This window comes from Cupressus sempervirens, chromosome 4 (assembly GCF_028749045.1).
Source record: "Cupressus sempervirens isolate cs-2001-9-10 chromosome 4, ASM2874904v1, whole genome shotgun sequence".
NCBI classification, from domain to species: domain Eukaryota; kingdom Viridiplantae; phylum Streptophyta; class Pinopsida; order Cupressales; family Cupressaceae; genus Cupressus; species Cupressus sempervirens.
In genome coordinates, this window is record NC_143121.1 from 816,357,863 (window position 1) to 816,379,341 (window position 21,479).

At 33.0% G+C, this 21,479-nt stretch overlaps 1 protein-coding gene across 1 annotated transcript; it reads right to left on the reverse strand.

The window, feature by feature from the left end:
• Positions 1 to 4,303: 4,303 nt before the first annotated feature.
• On the reverse strand, positions 4,304 to 6,224 carry LOC149563889 (putative pectinesterase 53). The gene is made up of 5 exons (XM_089828262.1): positions 5,887 to 6,224; positions 5,618 to 5,804; positions 5,050 to 5,253; positions 4,683 to 4,909; positions 4,304 to 4,463 (listed from the first exon to the last, which is right to left on the reverse strand). The coding sequence occupies exons 1-5, from the start codon at positions 6,222 to 6,224 to the stop codon at positions 4,304 to 4,306; spliced, it is 1,116 nt and encodes a 371-aa protein (XP_089684388.1).
• Positions 6,225 to 21,479: the final 15,255 nt, after the last annotated feature.

Genomic DNA, 21,479 nt, shown 5'->3' on the forward strand with positions numbered 1-21,479 from the left:
CATGAATTTGAACATTTAACAACTTTCATCTTTCTAATTTTTTATTAGAATAGTTTGTCCCAAACAGGATGGTGAGCCTTCTAGAAATTCTTGAAGGCCTCATACATAGAGATTTGCAAGGAAAGGTAATTTTCACTCTGAATGCCTCCCGATAGGACAACATAAAAATTATTGTTGCAATGACCAGCATAATTACTCTACATTGTCTTTGAGCCCTTGTTAACCTCAATATTCATCTTTGTGAAATAATCCAATAAGGGTGTAGAACTTTTGGGAAACAACTCAATCCATGTTTTCCTATGGCTGCCATATATTTTGAGAAACACCATGGATAAAATTTGAGGCATGTTCATTATTTTCTTTCTCTCCAACAACATGGAACATAGAGATATCATTGTTGTCTACTGCATTTTAAGCATTGGATATAACATCTACAAAATAACTGACAAGATACTTTTTAAAGACATTTTTTCTTTAAAATCAACCAATATAAATGCTCTATCAATCACGCAAGTTTTCATATAAATCATACTTATAAAGGAACATGATTTCAAAAGGTGCAAATTTACCAATTAGTGGTTCTTATAAAATTTGTAGAGCATATAAACGAAGCTTACAAGTGCTATTTCTTCAATACTTAACCTTGGAAGTCAAAATACAACTCACTATTGTTTTCTGAAAAGCTACTAAAGGATCATTTTTGGTGCGGATCATTAAAAAATGAAAGGTTCATGCATTTTGATAGCAGCGATTTTAGAGTCCAAATATTTCCAAATTCAAAACCAGAATGGAGTGCATTCTTATTGTCCTTCCCAAGGGTAACTCACTATGTTTGTGTAATCCATGTGTGGTTAAAAGATTGGGTGAGATAGTTTGAAAGATGATTTCAAATGAAACCATATTTGCATGATTTTCATTGTCAATGGCGAGAGTCAGACAAAAGTTAGAGAACCATGACAGAAAATAAAATGAAAACTAAAACTTTGTGGGGCCCCACACCAGCTACTCAAAGTGTCAATGCTTTGAGTGTGTCGGTTAAGCCCGACCTAGAAACACACATTTTGAGCTTTAATCTTAACTTTTTTAGATGAGAGCTGAAAGGTTAATGGTGGGGTACAATTTTTTAGCAATTTATCTTAACTCTTTTCAAATGACAAGTTAAGATTTCAATTGAAAAATGTATTTAGAATCCTAAACTTAAACTTCTTTCTTTAGAAGTTAATGGTTAATGATGTGGATGAAAAACATATGTTTTGGTACCTTCAATAATTTGAAGTGTTGGACGGAGCTAAGAACAAACCAAAGATTAGGTTAAAAACACAAAAGTTGGGAAGGATTTTTAAATTTTGAAACAACTTTGATAAAAAAATATAAATTGAGATTTTATAGAAACTATAATTAGTTTCAAAATGACATAAATAAAATGTTTTGATTGTTGAAAATTAGTTGACTTATATGAATTTCATATTAATAAATACCACTTAGTTTTAACAATTTTTAAGTAAACTTGCTAAGCCAAAACATCATTCATTTATATTTGTCCTTATAAAGGGGATATAGGAAAAGTATAATAGTCTAAAAGTTTCAATTATTATTTTTTTAGAAACTTGTAGAACATAATAAAATCAAATATTTATTATTAAAAATTACTATAAAATATAAAATGTGAACATTTAATTTTATAATATATCAAAAGAGGAAAAATAAAATAATGCTAAAAAAATATACATAAATTCTCATCACAATAATTATAATTATAGTTTTATTTTTAAATAATTTTATTCACTATTTGATACTTGATATTCAACTGCTATTAAATATTTTTATAATAATATTTAATGACTTTAAAATAGTATTGATGAAAAATCATAAGAAAATAATGTCAAATGATATGTAAGTTTTAATTATTATATAATCAATCATAAAATATGTCCTATTTTAAATTTTGAGTAGTTTACTAGTAATAGTAGTATTTGTACTGATAAATATAAAATTTTTATTTATAAGAAATAATTTTATAATGATAGATTAAGAAAATTAGGATAAAGAACCATGCAATGTGAGAGTCAAAACATAGTAGCAAGAAATCCTAAGCAGTAAAAATAGAAGAGTTACCTGGAGAAACTATCAATTAAAACTGAACTAGTGCGATCATAAGTAAGATGGGATCAAGAAAACCTTTAAAGTGTGAATATTTTTAAACATAAAATTTATAACAAACTCTAAAGACACATGAGAAGACTTACCCTACAATAGATGATCAAAATATATTACAATGATAAACACGCATATATATTCTAAGCCAATTTTTATGTATTCAATATTATTCTTCCTATTTATATTATTTCAATCTACTACTACCTATTAATACAATAATATTTAATAACTTTAAAACCATGTTTCTTTCACTAATATGTTAAAAGATATATAGATTTTAACTATTATACAATTTACTATACATTGAATTTAATTTTTGGTATTTTATGTGAATTTTTTTTTAACCTTTTATAAATATAAATTTAGTGAATAAATATATGGTTTAATTAATTGTTATTGAAAACTAAACATAACACTAAATTATTACAAAATTTACTCTTATAAGTGATTGGTGGTACAAATTTCATATTATTTGATACCATTTATTTTGTAACAATTTTGAAGTCTATTCTTTGAGTCAAATCGTCACTAGTTTCTCTTTGCACTTAATAAGCCTGGCATAACAAACATACAAATTCTAATTACTTGATATATTTTTGAAGTCAACTACTTAGCCCAAATCATCGCTAGCTTCTCTAATAAGGGTATAACATGCTAACTCATACAAATTCCAATTACTTGATACCACTTAGTTTTTAAGATTTTTGAAATCTACTACTTAACCCAAATCGTCACTAGCTTCTCTTTACACTTAGTAAAAATATAATTGAACTTAACGAAAAGTAATTTTTTAAAATACTTAACAAATTCTATAATATAATTGAACATGTAATTATTAGAAACTCTTATAAAATCTAAATTCAGAACACTCTTTGTTTAAAAAAAAAGCCTAATTCACATGTCAAAAACTATACATGCAATTCTCTAAACAATAAGTATATGTATATTTTTATTATATTTATTTGTCAATAAATTGATTCATTACTTAATGATAGAACATATTACTATATAACATCTAATCACTTTAAAGAGCTCTTCCTCTACAAAAATTTATAAATTAATTATTATATAAATAATTGTACAATATTAAAACACATTATAAAATTACTTTCAATATTCTATTTATTAAATTCCATTAACCTTTTATAAGTACTCATGCTAGTCATGTACCTCTTAACTTTTTAATGTTTAAGTTAGATCCTTTGAATCAAATCATCGCGCCCTCTTTTTAACCCTTATTTAAACAAATAAAAACACAGTAATTACTCAATATTAAACAATCTTTTATATTTATTATAAAAGTTTCAAAAATAATAATTTTTAAAAACAGCTTATAAATTCTCAAATAAAAAGATCGTAAAACTGAGTATATAATATTTCAAACCCATTCAATGGAAAATCTAAATTATAGAACACTTCTTTATCATCAAAATTAAGACAGCTCTAAATTTAGAGCTACTTAATCTAAGTTCATAACAATAAATTTATATAGGTAGATTGAGAAAATTAGGATCAAGCACCATGCAAGACGTGACACGCAAAACAGAGTAGCAGTTAGAAATCTGAAGCATTACAAATCAATGAGTTTTACATGGAAAAACTGTCAACCAAACAGACGAACAAAAGTGAGCAGTAAAAGACAAACAAAACACACAACTGTAGAACGAAACATTAATTGAAACCGAACCAGAACGGCCATATTCCGAAGAAATCAAGAATACTTTGAAATATCTTTATTGCTCTGAAAATAAAATTCTAGAAATTGTTTGAATACATGGAAAATTGCACACTGAAGAGCGACCGACAAAACAAATATATAGTACAAAAATGAATCTTTGCAGAGCATTCTTTCTCACAAATGATGAATGTAAATTAATTGAAACATTAATTGAAACCGAACCAGAACGGCCATATGTAGTACTATGAACATACTCCGACGAAATCAAGAATACTTTGAAATATCTTTATTGCTCTGAAAATAAAACTCTACAAATTGTTTGGATACATGGAAAATTGCACACTAAAGAACAACGGACAAAACAAATATATAGTACAAAGATGGATCTTTACAGTGCATTCTTTCTCACAAATGATGAATACAGTTCCCCTTGGCCCAGAAGAATAAAAGATAGTCTGGAATTCCACCCTAAAATCCAAGAATGGGGTCTAACCAATATGAAGCATTGATGAAACTCCTATCAAGAAAGGGTCTCGCTTCATCACGGGTCAATTGCTTCGTCCATCCTGATTTCATTGCAGTCGCTGCTCCACTGCCTTTGCACTCGTACATTCCATAGAACGCAGTCCTGACAATAGTAGAAATAAGATTTGTTAATTCCCACAAACGATCACAATTTAACTGAAAACTATAGAAAAGCTTAAAGTTTCTGCAGTAAATAAATGGCCACAAGTTCTAGTATTCTAACATTGATGACCCTTTATCAACAAAAGTATCAACAAGAAGAAAAATCATTGTTGATGAACTATAATCAGAAGAAGTACCAACAAGAAGAATGTTACAAAACCTTTTGCGATCGGGATGATCAAAATCATCGAAGCCCCGCAGATCAACATCCAAGTTAGATTTAATATAAAAGACACGAGAGAAATCGCCCCATGCTCGGTCTAGGAAAGGATGCCCATTTCCAGTCAAATTGCATCTCACAAATGCAAATCCAGTTGTCTCGTTCGCTGCCTCCCTCTTTTGTGCAACCACAGCACCCCCTCTTCCAATGGCATGCAAATGACAATTCTGTAGCATCAACAAGAGAAAAGAAAGCTAGGTAAATCTTGAGAAGAACAATTAACATGCTTATAATAAACTTCCCATAATCTTGGTTAAATGTTACAATGATTCAAACTAAGTAAAACCATCTCATGCTTGGATTTTACCTCGTAAAGAGACCTCCCATTGCCAAAGATGAAATCTACATCGCCCAATATGGTGCAATTCCGGAAATAATGGGTGCCTTGGTGGTCATAGAGAGTATCTTGGTGACCAAAGAATCCACAGTTGAGAAATATTGCCCTCTCTCCAGTTGCCCTCAGTGCCACAGCTTGTCTGTATCTAGTTTGCTCCGGAAACATTGCTGTGTTCTGCATCAAAAGAATAAACCAAATGTAATCTTAAATTCATAAATAAAAGATAAAAGATGACCACAAGCATCAATTAAATTTGCAAGCCATACTCATATTCACACTTCATGTATATTGGCATACCAACATTCACAATTTAGGGATGCGCACATTCATATATCAAATACAAACTATACCCATATTCATATATCAAATACAAACTATACCCATTTTCATAAATTAAATAAAACCAATGCCCACATTCATAATATCAAATACTAGCCATACCCAGGTTCACAATACCTACTTTCATGTATCAAATTTCCATCAATTATGAAGTTTTCAATCATAAAATTAAAAAGCTTGACAAGAAACGGGAGAGTACCCAGAAAGAAATGTCGACTGCAACGAAGTCATCAGAATCCACGGCGACAGAAGGGCTAAGGTAAGTTCCCATATTACAACTGGAATCGTTATTATAAGCCTTGTCCTGCCACGTGATGACGGTTTTCCTGATTCCTTCTCCTATAAAAGTAATGAATGGCTTGTTGGAAGGAATAGTTACTTTCTCGCTGATCAAGAATCATGACAAATTAGAATCACAAACATGAAAAACTAAAGAATCACAAACCCTCGAGATTTCCCGTGACTTACCAGTAAAGACCAGCTCGGATAGAGATCAAAACCCTGCGAGCATTATTCTCCGGAACAGAGTCGACGGCTTCTTGAACTCTTCTAAAATCTGCATCACCATTCTTGGCAACGGTCAAGATCGTCCATGGATGTTCAGTAATATTAACTTCTCCACCGTGCCCATCAATATTTGTGGTTGTTCTTCTATGAATGGATTCAAGCCACTGCTGGTACCTCCCTGCAATATGACTCGATTTTCTCGTACCATGACCATGATGATGATATCCATCATCTGGAGCGCCTTCTAAAAATCCAATGAAAAGAAAGAAGAAGAGTAGAGTGACACAGATTTTCTTCATCCTGAGCCGCTTGATGGAGCAAAAGAAGAATAACTTTTCGGCTGGTTTTATGAGAGTAGGTGGACTTTGAATCTTTCAATTCGGTTAAGATTCGAGTACATTCAAACTGTTTGATGCTCAAAGATTTCGAGTATACTCATTTAATATTTTCAAGCAAGACAAGTGAGTGATTTCCTGGAAAATTTCGTGCTTAAAGTGATGGCTGACTTATCTATATCGGAGTAGCTTTGTCTTTTTCTTCTTTTTATTAGACTTTCAAATTGAAAAAACAAGTACTGTTAGAGCTTACAGTATGTAATATGCTATAGATGGAAGCTTTATTGGGTTAGAGACATGAATCTGTGGCTTCTTTTCATTTTTCTTAAGATATATGTCAGGTTATGTCCAATTTTCTGATTTGATAAACCTTCTTGATAGAGGAGAGTTTGGATTAAAGTGTCACAACTTTACCTATACCTACTTAAGTGTTAGGCTTTTAGTTGTAGACAAGCCTCACAATTTTTAAATGTTAGTCTAAATTCTTATGTCGAGATTTAAATCAGTTAGATCTATATTCAAGAATGGGACAGGTTAATCTCTAAGAAAATACGTACTTAAGATAAAACAAAGTCGATTTTTTTTTTTTTCTAAATTCATAAAAAGATAGTTTTTTTCTAATTTTTGTGTTGTTTTTTACTACAAACTATGCAGATCATGAAGATCAAAACTGAAATTTTCAAAAAAATCCATGATGTTTTCAATCTTTTGAAAATTGATCAACTGTACATTTTTCTGAAAAGATAGCTACGTCCCTCAAGAACTATACTCAAGAAATGGATTAGAGGAAACATTGTGTGTCCTAAATTCAATAGTTAGTCAAATATATTTATGACTTGCTTATTTATATTTATATTATATGAGATTATTTTTATAATAATTTTATTATCAAACACTTATTAAATTAACATTGCAAGAACAAAAACATGCAACTGCTAGTTATATTTTGTTAAAAAATTATCAATTTAGTATTCAATTGAATTATAGAGATCCCCCACTACTTTTCACAAAAGGGATTACAATTATATATTAGAAAATCTAGTGATTTATTTGTATAAAGGTTTTAAGAAAGAGATACAAGCTTATAATTGAGGGTGCTAGAGTGTTATCATATATGATTTTGATGTGAATGTTTATTAATTTTATTTTTTCACAAGATAACACATTAAGAATCTATATGATTAGTGTTGAATAGGAGGAATAACTAAGACCAAGTGAATCAATTATTCCAAAACTCTTTTAAAAAAAAGTAATGCTACATACTCATAAACCATTAAAATAATAAAGGCTAGAGCTACCACAAAATGCCACATAAGAAATTAGTTTAAAGTTCCATATAAGTAAAAAACATAGTCATATTCGGTTAGCTACCAAGACTGTTCACCATAAAAAGAATCATTTCCTAGATTGGGTAACTACAGTAAGTAAACTCAATTTTTTGAATAATATTAAATTCTATCAAAGGTATAATAAATGTAAGTTGACCATACTACTAAATGTGCATGTTTAATCCTTTACTATACAAGTCAGATAACCACACATAAGGTTCCAACCAATACATTCTACATCGTACATCATGAAAACATAGATACATCATATACATAGAGAAATTGTTCCAATGAATAAGATATCAATATGTCATTGAACTATATATCATTTCTCTACATGCTTTGGTCTCCTAAGCCATCAATGTCTATCTATCGGCAAATATCAAGATATGAGTTTGGTCCATGTATTTTTTCTGCCCAACCATAGAGTAGTTAGCTCTCCTAAGGCTCATCCTAAAATGAGAACACACCCACCCTACATGAGAAAACTAGCAACTATGAACTAGTGGCTTGGAATGCATTTAATGCTAGTTGTGAACCTATCTACTTTCCTCATAAGTTTAAATAGAACTAACATAGCTATGGAAGAGAGAAAGTAAAACTAACCAAGACATTTAAACAAACATGTGTTTCCATAGCTTAGGCCTAAGCATTACAATACTATAATTTTAGTAGCACCTAGATGAAAGAGAACATATATACCCTTCTCTATTACCCATATTCAATATCCTTTTCCAAAGATATTTTCAAATGAAAAATTTAGATAAGGAAGGTAAAAAATATATTCATTTATCCAAAAAGAATTCAATTTTAAAAAAATCCCATTTCAACTATGATATGTAACAAAACTCTATCACCAACTTGGAAATGGTGATCGATGCAATGCTTATCATGGTGAGTCTTATATTTTTCTTGGCTCTACTCCAACTATGCTTCTATTTCCTAATGGATTTCTAGAATTTTTTGGGTGAACTTCAATGCCCTTTCTACATCATGGCATCCATCAATAATGTCATCTTTCCCAAAAGCAAAATCCATTGGTGTTTTAGGCAAGTAACCGAAGTAAGTTTCAAAAGGAAACCTCTTTGTAGAAGAATGTGCCACATGGTTGTAAGCATGTTGCACATAATGAAGACTTTCATCCCACAACTTAGGATGCTTACTATAGTAACCTCTAAGCAGATGAACCACTATCCTGTTGACTACCTCTATCTGTATGTCTATTTGTGGATGGAATGGTATACTCTTCTTTAACTTGGTATCCATGAGTCCCCACAAAGATGACCAAAATTCCCCCTAGAATTGAGAATCTTGATCCAATACAATGGAAGTAGGTAACCCAAAATGAACCCATACAAATTGAAAGTACAAATGAGATCTTAGTTAGCAGTGACTTTCTTTTTACACGGTATTAAAATACACATTTTGCTGAACCAATCAACTATTGCACACAAATAATCATGACCCTTCCTAGACATAGGTAAACCTCCCACAAAGTCCATAGATACACTTTCCCATTGACAGGATGGTATAGGTAATGTTGTGTACAAACCTAATTTTCTATTACTTGGTTTTCTAGTTGGACATATTACACATCCTTTTATATGCTTAGTTATAGTTGCTTGCATATAAGGCCAGTAACAATATTTCTGTAATTAAGCCAATGTCTTACTTACCTTGAAATGTCCTGCAATCAAAGAGGTATGTGCTTCCCAGATTACATGTGCCTGCTCATCTTTAAGAATGCATAGTTTTGCCAAGTGGTACAAAAAATCATCTTACACATAGTAATCTTTCTCTTCTACATGTTTACCCTGGATTAAATTTGTATAGATATCCTTAAAGTTCTCATCATTAGCATATTGTTCTTGAAAACTTTCATGAACCATAGAACTATTTTGAAGGATTATCAAAGCATTCTTAACAAGAGATCTAGAGAGCATATCTACTACTTTGTTATGGGAACCCTTCTTCTACTTAATTACCAAATCAAACTATTGTAGAAAACCCATCCACCTAAACTGCCTACTTTGTTGCAACTTAGATTGTGAGTGCAAATATGAAAGTGGTTGGTGATCAGTATGGATTACCGTTTTCTTTCCCATTAAGTAGTGCTTCCATTTTTTAACACTCTGAACTAAAGCATAAAGTTCTTTATCATAGGTGGAATAGTTACTTATTGCTCCTAAAAAAGTTTCAGAGTAGTAGCAGACTGGTTTACCTCCTTACATGAGTACAACTCCCATGGCAAACTCGCTTGCGTCTATCTCAATCTCAAACAGTTGATGTAAATCTGGTAAAACCAAAACTAGTGTGGTGCTCAACTTTTCCTTCAAAGTGTCGAAAGCTTTCTGTTGTCGACCTCCCCGCTAAAAAGTTGCCTTAGTACTAGTTAGTGCAAACAACAGTGATGCAATATAAGAGAAGTTTGAAATGAACTTCCTCTAGTACTGGACTACACCTAAGAAACTCCTGACTTCTGTAATTGTACTTGTCTTAGGCCATTTTACAATACATTTTACCTTCATAGTGTCTACTTTCAATTGACCATCCCCTATGACATAGCCTAAGTATACTAATGATGTCTTAGCAAATTTGCATTTAGACATCTTTACATATAGTTTTTCTTTTCTCAGTATATCAAATACTCTTTACATGAATTAAATGATCATCCCAAGACTTATTGAATACAAGAATATCATCCAAATAGACTACGACAAAAATTATCAATAAAAGGACGAAAGACATCATTTATGACTCTCGTAAATGTAGCTAGTGCATTACAAAGGCCGCATAGCATAACCAACCACTCATAAAGTCCCTATTTTCTCTTAAAAGCAGTTTTCCAAATATCATTTTCTACAATTCTTATATGATGATATATGCTATGTAAGTCTAGATTAGTGAAATAAATTGCATGTTTTAACTGATCAAGTAAATCATCAATTCTAGGAAGAGGGTACCTGTTCTTTACCATTATCTTGTTCAGAGCCCTATAGTCAATGCACATTCTCCAAGTCCCATATTTCTTTGGAACCAACACAATAGGAGAACCACAAGGAGAAGTACTAGGATGGATAACTCCTTTCTTGACTAGCTCCTTAACTTGCTTCTTGATTTCTTCATTCTGCAAGACTAATAAGCGGTACATGCCAATATTAGAAAGTGGTGCATCTTGCTGCAACTAAATCTCATATTGTAGCTCTCTCTTAGGAGGCAATCCTTTTGGTTCCTAAAACAAGTCATCATAAGTAGAAACAACTTTGACCAATTCAGCCTTATGTTTTGGATCACATTCCTTAAATGCCTCAGATATTTTATCTATTTCCTAATTTTTTTGTATTACTATATTCAAATTTGAAATTTTCACCATATAGATATATTTTTTCAAAAAAGGGCTAGTTACTTAGAAACTAAATTTAATTTTCTACAGATTCTTTTCTTATATATTTTTCATATAATATTTATAACTTCATTTCTTACGTTGAAATTCCTAACTCTAAGTTTCTATATTTCTATTGCCACTTAATTTGGTAATGTAAGGAAGCTTGGCAACAATAAATATAACTATTTCCACATAACCCATAATATATTTGAAATAAATACAGAATTAAAATCCACATGCAAGAGAATAGACAACATACCCACAAAAATGTGACAAAAGATATACCCCAAGAAACCCTCATTGAGGGAAAAACCCAACATCCGAAAGCATCCATCACCATGTACTATTTAGCAAAAAATACCATTACAATACAACCATGGAAACCTTCAAAGCCATAGCCACAATTGAGCAATCCATGTGAACAAGCATGAATCCACACATCCCATACCATGCTTGCAACCTTCACAAATGCTCCCTTGGCTAACCTGTCAAGCCTTGTCTCGCTCGACTCTTGCCTTTTTGTCTTCTCCTTGTCAGACCAACAACTACCCTTATAGATGCTTATATAGTAGAAAGTCCCACAAAACCACCAAGTGGTATTGCATAAACCATGTGCTAAAACCATGTGCTACCTAACCCACTGACCCCACATTTAATATTGGGCATTTAATTTCTTCTCCCCAATATTAAATAATTATGTATACAATATTAAGTCATACACCTTTTTCCAAATCATAGACATGTGGAAAACTACTACAAACAAATTTTAGAATTTTTTAAAGATTTCTAGAGTTTTCCAAAAAAGGAACTTGCAATGTTGAGACACAACTCTCAACATTCTCCCACTTGTCGAACACCTTGTAAGAGTTAGAGGATCCAAGGTTTCGTGGATTTAATTGCTAGGGTCCAATCCATAGCCACATAAATGAACAAAGGGAATAATCCCTCTCAACACATCCACCATCATGGATCAAAGTACATGAAGTGCTCCATCCTGGTACCTGCAACAAAATCAAACTATCCAGCATCTCAAACATGAATAATCTCACTTCCTATTATTCCACTGCCACTGGACATACATAGAATCCATCCAAAGAGAAAGCAACCCAACTTGTCACATTACAAGGTCATAAAATCTTATACCAACTGAAATGCCAAGCACAAAAATCTTGATCCAAAGTCAATAACATGTATCTGTAGTTGTCAAAATATCCATAGTTGAAATAGCACCCACAGCAAGTGCCAAACCCATCCAACTATGCATACCCCAAAGTATAACAAGTGAATCTCACATCATCAATATCTCCAATCTGTAACCTACAATCACAAGCCTCAAGAGCAATACCTACCACATATATACCAAGAAGCTCCCACTACAAAAGATAGTGTCAAATGTATAACCAATCCACTCGCAACATCTCAAAGAAGTGAATCCATGTAGTCTCAAGGACATCCACAATACATATACCAATAACTTGCAAGCATAACAAGTCTCCAACACTCTCCCAAGTTCTCCACAACCAACAAAGGAAAGAGATAAAGTAATAACCATGTCATCTCCCACATGAAATACATGAGCACAAACTAGTGATCACAATCTCTAACCAATCTCAAATCCAATTTAAGTGCAATCGAACATCCTAGAAGATAACCAAGACCAAGAGAAACCATGCAAATCATAACCTATATCATATCCTTCTACACAAACCTCTAGATGTAAACTATGCAAGTATGATCTCCTCCATAAAACCCCAACAAGAAGCCTCAACAACATCCAAATCATACCATATAACTAATCATAGATGTAAGCCTCTCACAAAAAGATTAAACTCATAAACCATTCCTAATCTAAGGAATAACCGTTCCTAAACCAAGGAATATGTGCAATATAAAACCATCTCCCAGACTAAACCAACATAACAACATATGCACATGGAGATAACCAATACTAAACCATCTCTCAAATGAACCGTCCACAACTAACTCATGTATTGTAGCTCAAGATTCATATCCATGAAAGACAACCACAAATATAATGCAACTAAGAGAAACAATGGGCTATACCTATCAAGTAGAAAACTGCCAAGTAGACAAAAAATGCTCATCAAGATATCCAAGTCTCCATCCAAGACTCATCTAAGAAAAATCTCCTCTCAAGTCCATATCAAGTGAATGCCCCTCAGAATTCTACTAAAACCATTGACCATCTCATCAAATAGTTCTATAATATAAGAGAAATTAGCATCACCACCATCTCTAAGTATCCATGAGCACCTAGAACCATTCAATCCATTCCAACTCCAATTGCAACATAGAAATATCATGAAATATCTAACTTATGATCAATGTACTCAATACCAAAAAACTAAACTAAGATTATTTTCAAAGTTCGAACCATGACCTCAAGAACATAAACATGAAAAAATGATCTAACCATCTCAACCAAATAGATAACATGTTCCATATGAACATATTATAACATGTCACAACTCTAAATGCATATCAAGAGAATGTCGTGATATAAAAATGAAACCATCCTCACACCAAGAATAACATGCCAAATGAAAGCATAAACCACACCTTTACCAAGAACCCCATGAATCCTCAAGATGCAACCATCTCCACAGACCATAAAGAAAACCAAGTGCACCATGCAAATGTCAAAGTTGCTTCTACAACAATAAGATCTAAGACAAACCTCCAACATCTACAAACACTTAATAAATATATCAATGCCAATAAATCTCATTCAACTATGGTACCAAGGCATCATAAAACCCATCTCCTACATGAAGATCCTCCAGATCTACACTCACATAACCAAAGTGTCAATACCAAGTGAAACCAAGATATCCAAACCAAGAAGATACAAACCAAAACTACAAACTAATCATGTGTTGTCACTTCATCACTATCAAAAGCTCCCACTAAACTATGTGTCCAAGCTATCCATGACATCATGATGAAAATACCATCCTCTAACCATTAGAATCAACCAAGGCATCAAACCATCAAAGAACTCAAAGTGCACATCATGAGTTCCTCAAAAGAAACCAAATAACCATGATCCTCAACCAAGAAGATATACCACCATAACCAAATTAGGAATCCAAGCTAATGAATATCAAGGATGTACCTATATATCCAATCATGTCATTCCAAAATCCATGTCACTATGATCACATCCATGAACAGAGCATCTGGCTCTCAATATGTCCAACCTATCAGCGTAAAATAGTCAACCACAATCCTCCACCATGACTGTACCTGGTAACAACATCTCATGCCTTCTACATGAAGAAAAATCAAAAAATCATGTGACTTAGGGCATAGACAACCCAAATGCAAGCCACCAATCTGAATATGTATCAATAATGAAAGATCAATGGGCAAAGACAACCCATAACTAAGTTATAAATGCAACCTGTAAGTATAGACCACTTACAACATTACACAACTTGTAGCCCCAACAAATCATCATACATATCCAAACCAAACACTGATAACCATATCATCACGAGATCAATAATGACATCAAAACTTAAATCTTCAATGCCATAAACTCACAATGTTATCATAGTTGAAATATACCATAAACTATTCAGATTAATATATCACCAAACAAATCATGCCAAACTTGTACCAAATTTGAACCAATGTGTAGATCTCTCTAAGAGCTTTATGTTGACTACTTGAAGTCCAAAATCTGACTCCGTATGCCCAAGTTATGGCTTAATCAGTGTGTCAGATAAACAACATCTAAATTTTAGGCTCTTAAAACCTAACAAAATGTCAAAATCACAAAACCAAACCTACACCAAGTTGTAGTGCTCTGATTCAGCTTTCTAATGTATGTAAGAAGTCTGAAATTTCTAATATCTTGAGAGAAAGTTATGGTTTTTTTACTACGACAGTCTTTTTACCACTTCCACTGCAATTTTTTTTGTAACGAAAATTTTGACAAGAATAAATTTGATGGCCATCATGGGCTAAAACTAAAAAAATCTTTCATTTCCTCTGAACATGACCAAACTAGGGCATATTATATATCAAAATTTATGGAAATGTTGACCCAAATCCAATGGTGATGATTGTTTTTGCCTAGGAGGTCATTTCTACAAGATACCTCCTAAAAAACCCTCATTTAAATGAAACATTCAAAAAATCCTTTTGACCAATAAAAAATCACATGCCCAAATCTTTTAACATCCCATCATAACAACAAACCTAAAACCCTCAAATCTGCAATAAATCACTCATATATCTTGTCCTTTCTTTTATCCTCTCATATATTTTCATGGATTCAATCTAGGGTTACAATAATACAACTATAGCTCTAATACCACTTGTAAGGAAACTCAGCAACAAAGAATATAACTATTTCCACATAACTCATAATAGATCTGAAATAAATACAGAATTAAAATCCACATGTAAGAGAATAGACAACATACCCACAAAAATGTGACACAAGATATACCCTAGGAACCCCTCATTGAGGGAAAAACCTAGCCTCCAAAAGCATCCATCACCATATATTATTCAGCAAAAAAATTTATTGCAATACAATCATGGAAGCCTTCAAAGCCATAGCCACAATTGAAAGAATCCGTGTGAACAAGCATAAATCCACACATCCCATGCCATGCTTCCAACTTTCACAAATGCTCCCTTGGCTAACTTGTCAAGCCTTGTCCCCCTTGACTCTTTCCTTTTTGTCTTCTCCTTTTCACACCAACAACTACCCTTGTGGTTGCTTATATAGTAGCAAGTCCCACAAAACCACCAAGTGGTATTACATAAACCATGTGCTACCTAACCCACTAACCCCACATTTAATTTATTTTTCCCAATATTAAATAATTACATAAAATATCAATTCATACACCTTTTTCCAACTCATAGACACATGGAAAACTACTACAAACAAATTCTAGAATTTTCTAAAGATTTCTAGAGTTTTCTGACTATAATTTTCTAGAGTTTTCTGAAAAAAGAACATGCAAGGTTGAGAGACAAATCTCAATAGGTACACCTTGATCCTAGACATACCCATGGTTCAAGTGGTGAAAAATGTTGATATCCCAACCTCTTTTGATACATTGGGCTTGGAATATTGATAGAGGAAAAGGTGAAGAGGATTATAGAACATCATGTGAAACTAGAATAGAGGGGGTTTGAGGAAATCGTCTAATATGTAGTTTCTAAGAAAGGTTTTGTAGCATCAAGATAATATTGGGTAGGGGTACCTAGAATCCATCCATGGTACACCATTTTCTATCAAACCGATCTTTAAGGGATCATTTTCAAAAGAAGGAGGAGGCATAAAGAGATGTGGCTTTGTTGTGGCATCTCATTAGTAATTGGGGATTAGAACTAGCAACCAAAATTCAAAGGAACTAGATGAATCATGACATATTTATGTTGAAGTTGATTGGTTCCTAGGAAGACATGGAGAGATGGAGGACGGAAATTGAGATAAATGCATAGTGAATAGGTAGATGGAATATTGAAGGTTCTCTTGGATAGAGTCACGGTAGTGGTATTAGAGGAAGAAGATAGGGAAGATAGGGCCCACCCTTAAACATCACACACTGAGGGAAGAATTAAGCTTTGGAAAAAAGTGTAACTATCTAACACTTTTGGTCTAGGAATTAAGTTTAGTGTGTGATGTTTAAGCTGTTCAGATACGAAAGAAGCAATTCCTATATTCCCTCACATCATCATCTGCACCTATTGTGCCTCTACTGCCATTGCCCTCGCCAATTCCTGGATGCTCATGGAGAAAGGATATATTCAATTAATAGTGAGTACAACTACAGATACAATTTTATTTCATAGAAATACATGGCTTTGGGGGTGAGCTACCCTGTGATGCAAGAGCATCTTGCATCCAAAATAAAGGGGAGACATGTTGAATGTAAAAAAAAAAAAAAAAATTAAATGTGGAGGAGAGAGAAAGTGACGAAAATTAGAGGAGAAGTAATAAAAAAGTAAAAAGGAGAAAATAAAGGAAAAGGAGGTTTTTATTTTCGAGGTGCATAGGTGGTGTAATTGAAAGTTAAAATAAAAAAATGGTTGTCATTCCATTTATTGAGGTGTGTGGGTAGAATTCTAGAAAGTTATGAATATTGCAGAAAGTTGTGGATATTGTAGAAGGTTATGGATGTTGTAGAAGGTTGTGGATAAGTCATGCATTGGGTGTTAAGTGCCTATTTAAGCAAGGCATATGAGCATTTCTAATCAAGCTCGAGAAGTAGAAGCTAGAAGGCATGAAGACTTCAACGTGTGAAAGCTCTAAAGGTGTAGCTCTTCAAGTAGAAATTCTTGGTGAAGCTCTTGGTGTGAAGACTCTTATTTGGGATTTCTCTTATGTTGAAGAATTTGTAAACTTCTTTTTGAAGAAGTCATATCTATGATATCATCTTGTGGGTGTTGTAAGGATTTTCAAGTATAATAAAATTGCTTGTGAAGCATTTTTTTTTATTTCTCTTAGTCTCGATATTTTTGTACTCTTGGTTATGAGTTGGTAGGATGGTGTTTTCCCTCCATCAAGTGGTATCAGAGAGGGAGTTCCTGAGTGTGTGGACAGATCGCCGAACGTGAGGCAATTTACACTAAGATTTGCAAAGAAGGTTGATCTTGTGGCTTATTGATCTTTTAGATTGGTGAATTTGTTGCTTAGGGTTTGCTAAATTTTTAGAAGATGCCTCCAAGAAGATTGGACCCTAAGGAAAATGATGATATTAGTGAAGCTATGGAAGAAAGAATCTTAGAGAAGATAAGAGCAGAGGTCAAATCAGAGATTGCATTGATGAAGAGTGACATGATTGCTGAAATTGTGAGTGCTTTGGGTGGTGTACCTAGGCATGTGGGTATTGAAGATAGATATGAAAAAGTTGCCAAATACTTTGAAGATGCTAGTGAGGATAGAAGTGATCATGAGGAGAGACCTATTGGAATTAGGGCTAGTCAGTTTGCTCGACTTGGATCTCAGTTGAAGCTAAAGCATAAGATGGCGGTTTCTAATTTTTTAGGTACTTTGAATCCTAAAGACCTGATTGATTGGATTGGTGAATTAGAGGACTACTTTGAGCTTGAGGGTATTGAAGATCCACTGAGAGTAAGGTTGGCACAAACTAAGTCGAAGGGACATGCTGCTCTTTGGTGGAATGAACTGCGAAGAGACAGAGAAGAGGAAGGTGAAATGAAGATCACTAGATGGAAATTGATGGTGACTAAGTTAAAGGCAAAGTTCATTCCTACTGATTATGAACTTGAATTGTTTAAGAGGTTGTAGAATCTAAAACAAAAGGATATGATTGTGAAGGATTACACCAAGGATTTCTACAAGTTGACTATTCGGTCTGGGCATAGAGAATTGTCAAAGGAGAAGGTAGCATGGTACATTAATGGTTTGAGATTCAATATTCAGGATGAGGTTGGTATGCTGAATATTTCCACAGTGGAGGATGCTTATCAGTATGCTTTGAGAGCAGAGGAGAAGCTAAAGAGGAAGAATCAAGGTAGTTCCCGAGGGAAGGAGAAGCAGGATAGTTCGGTACAAGCTAAACCAAAAGCAGAAGGTGAAGCAAAACCTATTTAACAAAGAAGAAGGACAAGTGGAGGTGTATTCAGAGGTAATTGTTTCAAGTGTGGTCAAGAAGGGCATATATCTTTTGAATGTTCTATTGGTAGGAAAGCTACTATTGTGAATGAGGTTGAAGTCCAGGAAAATCAGCTTGATGAAGGAGAAAGTTTGTTGGCTTGGCGAGTACTAATGGGTAAGAAGACATTGGATTCTTGTCAGAGGACTAGTTTGTTCAAAACTTGTTGTAAGTCTGGTGGGAAAATTTGTAAGGTGATTATAGATGGTGGTAGTACTGATAACCTTGTTGATGAGGAGATGGTTCAAAAACTTGGTTTGAAGAGATTGAGACATCCTTGTCCGTATAGGATTGGCTGGTTGCAAGGTGAGCATGCTTTGGAAGTGAGAGAGCAATTTCTTGTTGATTTTCAGATTGGGTAGTATAAGGATCAAGTATTGTCTGATATTGTGGATATGAACAGTTGTCATGTGTTACTTGGTAGACCTTGGCAGTATGATTGTAGGGCTATGCATGATTGTGTTAGGAATGTGTTTACTATTGACAAAGGTGGTAGGAAGTTTTCCTTGATTCCTTTGCAGAATGAAGTGCTCGCTAGGAGAAACCTGAGTATTGGTAGTTGAGTTGAGTTGGAAAATTTTGAGAAGATTGAAAATCAGCATGGGAAGCAAACCTATGGAACACCTGTGGTGGATGTGAAAGAGAAGAAGAAAAACAAGGGAAAGAGTGTGCAAATTGAAGATTTGAAGGACATATATGTGAAGAACCAGTTTGGGATTTATGTGCTAAATCCTGAAAGATGTTCTTCCAGTTATTAAAACATCTTTTCAGACCTGGGGAGTCTGATGCAGGAGAATCTTGCATCCAAAATAAAGGGGAGACATGTTGAATGTAAAATTTTAAAAAAAAAAATTTACAAAAAAATTGTAGAGGAGAGAGAAAGTGATGAAAATTAGAGGAGAAATAATAAAAAAATAAAAAGGAGAAAAGAAAGGAAAAGGAGATTTCTATTTTTGAGGTGCATAGGTGGCGTAATAGAAAAATAAAATAAAAAAATGGTTGTCATTCCATTTATCGAGGTGTGTGGGTAGAATTCTATAAAGTTATGAATATTGTAGAAAGTTGTGGATATTGTAGAAAGTTATGGAAGGGGTAGAAGGTTGTGGATATCGTGTAGGTGGAATTCTAGAAGGTTGTGGATAAGTCATGCATTGGGTGGTAAGTGCCTATTTAAGCAAGGCATATGAGCATTTCTAATCAAGCTCGAGAAGTAGAAGCTAGAAGGCATGAAGACTTCAACGTGTGAAAGCTCTAAAGGTGTAGCTCTTCAAGTAGAAATTCTTGGTGAAGCTCTTGGTGTGAAGACTCTTATTTGGGATTTCTATTATGTTGAAGAATTTGTAAACTTCTTTTTGAAGAAGTCATATCTATGATATCATCTTGTGGGTGTTGTAAGGATTTTCAAGTATAATAAAATTGCTTGTGAAGCATTTTTTTTATTTCTCTTGGTCTCCATATTGTTGTACTCTTGGTTATGAGTTGGTAGGGTGGTTTTGGCCCTCCATCACCTTGTTTATTGATAGTGTTGTGTATTGTGTAGTGAAGGAGGCATGGTAGCCGAAAATCCTAATCACTTGTCTCCCAGGAAAGATCCTGCCTTTGCAACTGACGGGCCCGCAAACTTTCTTCTGAGTTCATGACAATGCAGATTCAATGTTTCAAGTGGTGATGGACGAGTAAGAGATTCAATGTTTCTTGACCCACAACAGATGGAAATCCACGTTAGAGAGCATAAGCTTGGGAGTTCCCATGATTCGATGGCCTCTCTTGGTGGAGCAGTATCACAACTAGGGATTCTACAAGGAGGTATGGAGGATTGGCATGGATTTCTAAATCTTTACTTTTAAATAAACAGACTACTAAATCAAATATACAAAATTAATAATGTCCAATTAGGTCTCAATACATTTCAAGTCAATTTTTTAGCCAAATCATCACTAGCTTATATTTGAACTCAATAATAGACAAACTCAATTACACAAATTTCATATTATTTGATATCGCTTAGTTTTTCAAAATTTTGAAGTCAACTTCTTGATCCAAATTCTCACTAACTTCTTCTCCTTCTTCTTAATAAAAGTACTAGTTTAAAAAATCAGCATTAAATTTTTTCGACAGATATATCTTTCTATTCATCATTAAATTTCTAAAAAATAGTAGTCATTAGCAATAGTTAATAAATTGTTTAAAATATTATAAATTTAAACATATAATTATTGAAACTCATATAAAATCTAAAATTAGAATTTAAACTAAGTTCACATGCTAAAATACAATTCTTTAGATAATAATTATAATAAATTATAATTATTTATTTATTTATTCATAATTAATTCATCACTTATGTTATATATATATAGACACGTGTACACACACACACACACACATATATATATATATATGTGTGTGTATTTTTATATATGTATATGCATATGTATATGTATATACATATATATACACATATATATACAAATATACATATATGTATATATGTGTGTGTGTATATATACGTATATATATGTATGTATATTAATATATGTATATACATGTGTGTGTGTGTGTGTGTGTATCTATGTATATGTATATGTATATACATATATATACATACACACATGCACACAAATATTTATATATATATATATATATATATATATATTAATTGTAATAAATATAATATTAATACATACAAATCTAATCATTAATATTTTATTTGCTATTTTTTAAATTTTCAATAAGTGTTAGTAATGCTTGTAGACACCTAAATTTGGGCACTAAAATTGAACAACAACTGATGTGGAGAGCCTCCGGGCGCGCGCTTGAAATCGAATCTCACACACTT

Coding starts and splice junctions, on each gene's coding strand:
- LOC149563889 (XM_089828262.1), bottom strand. CDS start 6,224: ATGAAGAAAATCTGTGTCACTCTACTCTTCTTCTTTCTTTTCATTGGA. Junction 5,805..5,886: donor ATCCGAGCTGGTCTTTACTG/GTAAGTCACGGG, acceptor ATTCTTGATCAG/CGAGAAAGTAACTATTCCTT. Junction 4,464..4,682: donor GATCATCCCGATCGCAAAAG/GTTTTGTAACAT, acceptor TACTATTGTCAG/GACTGCGTTCTATGGAATGT.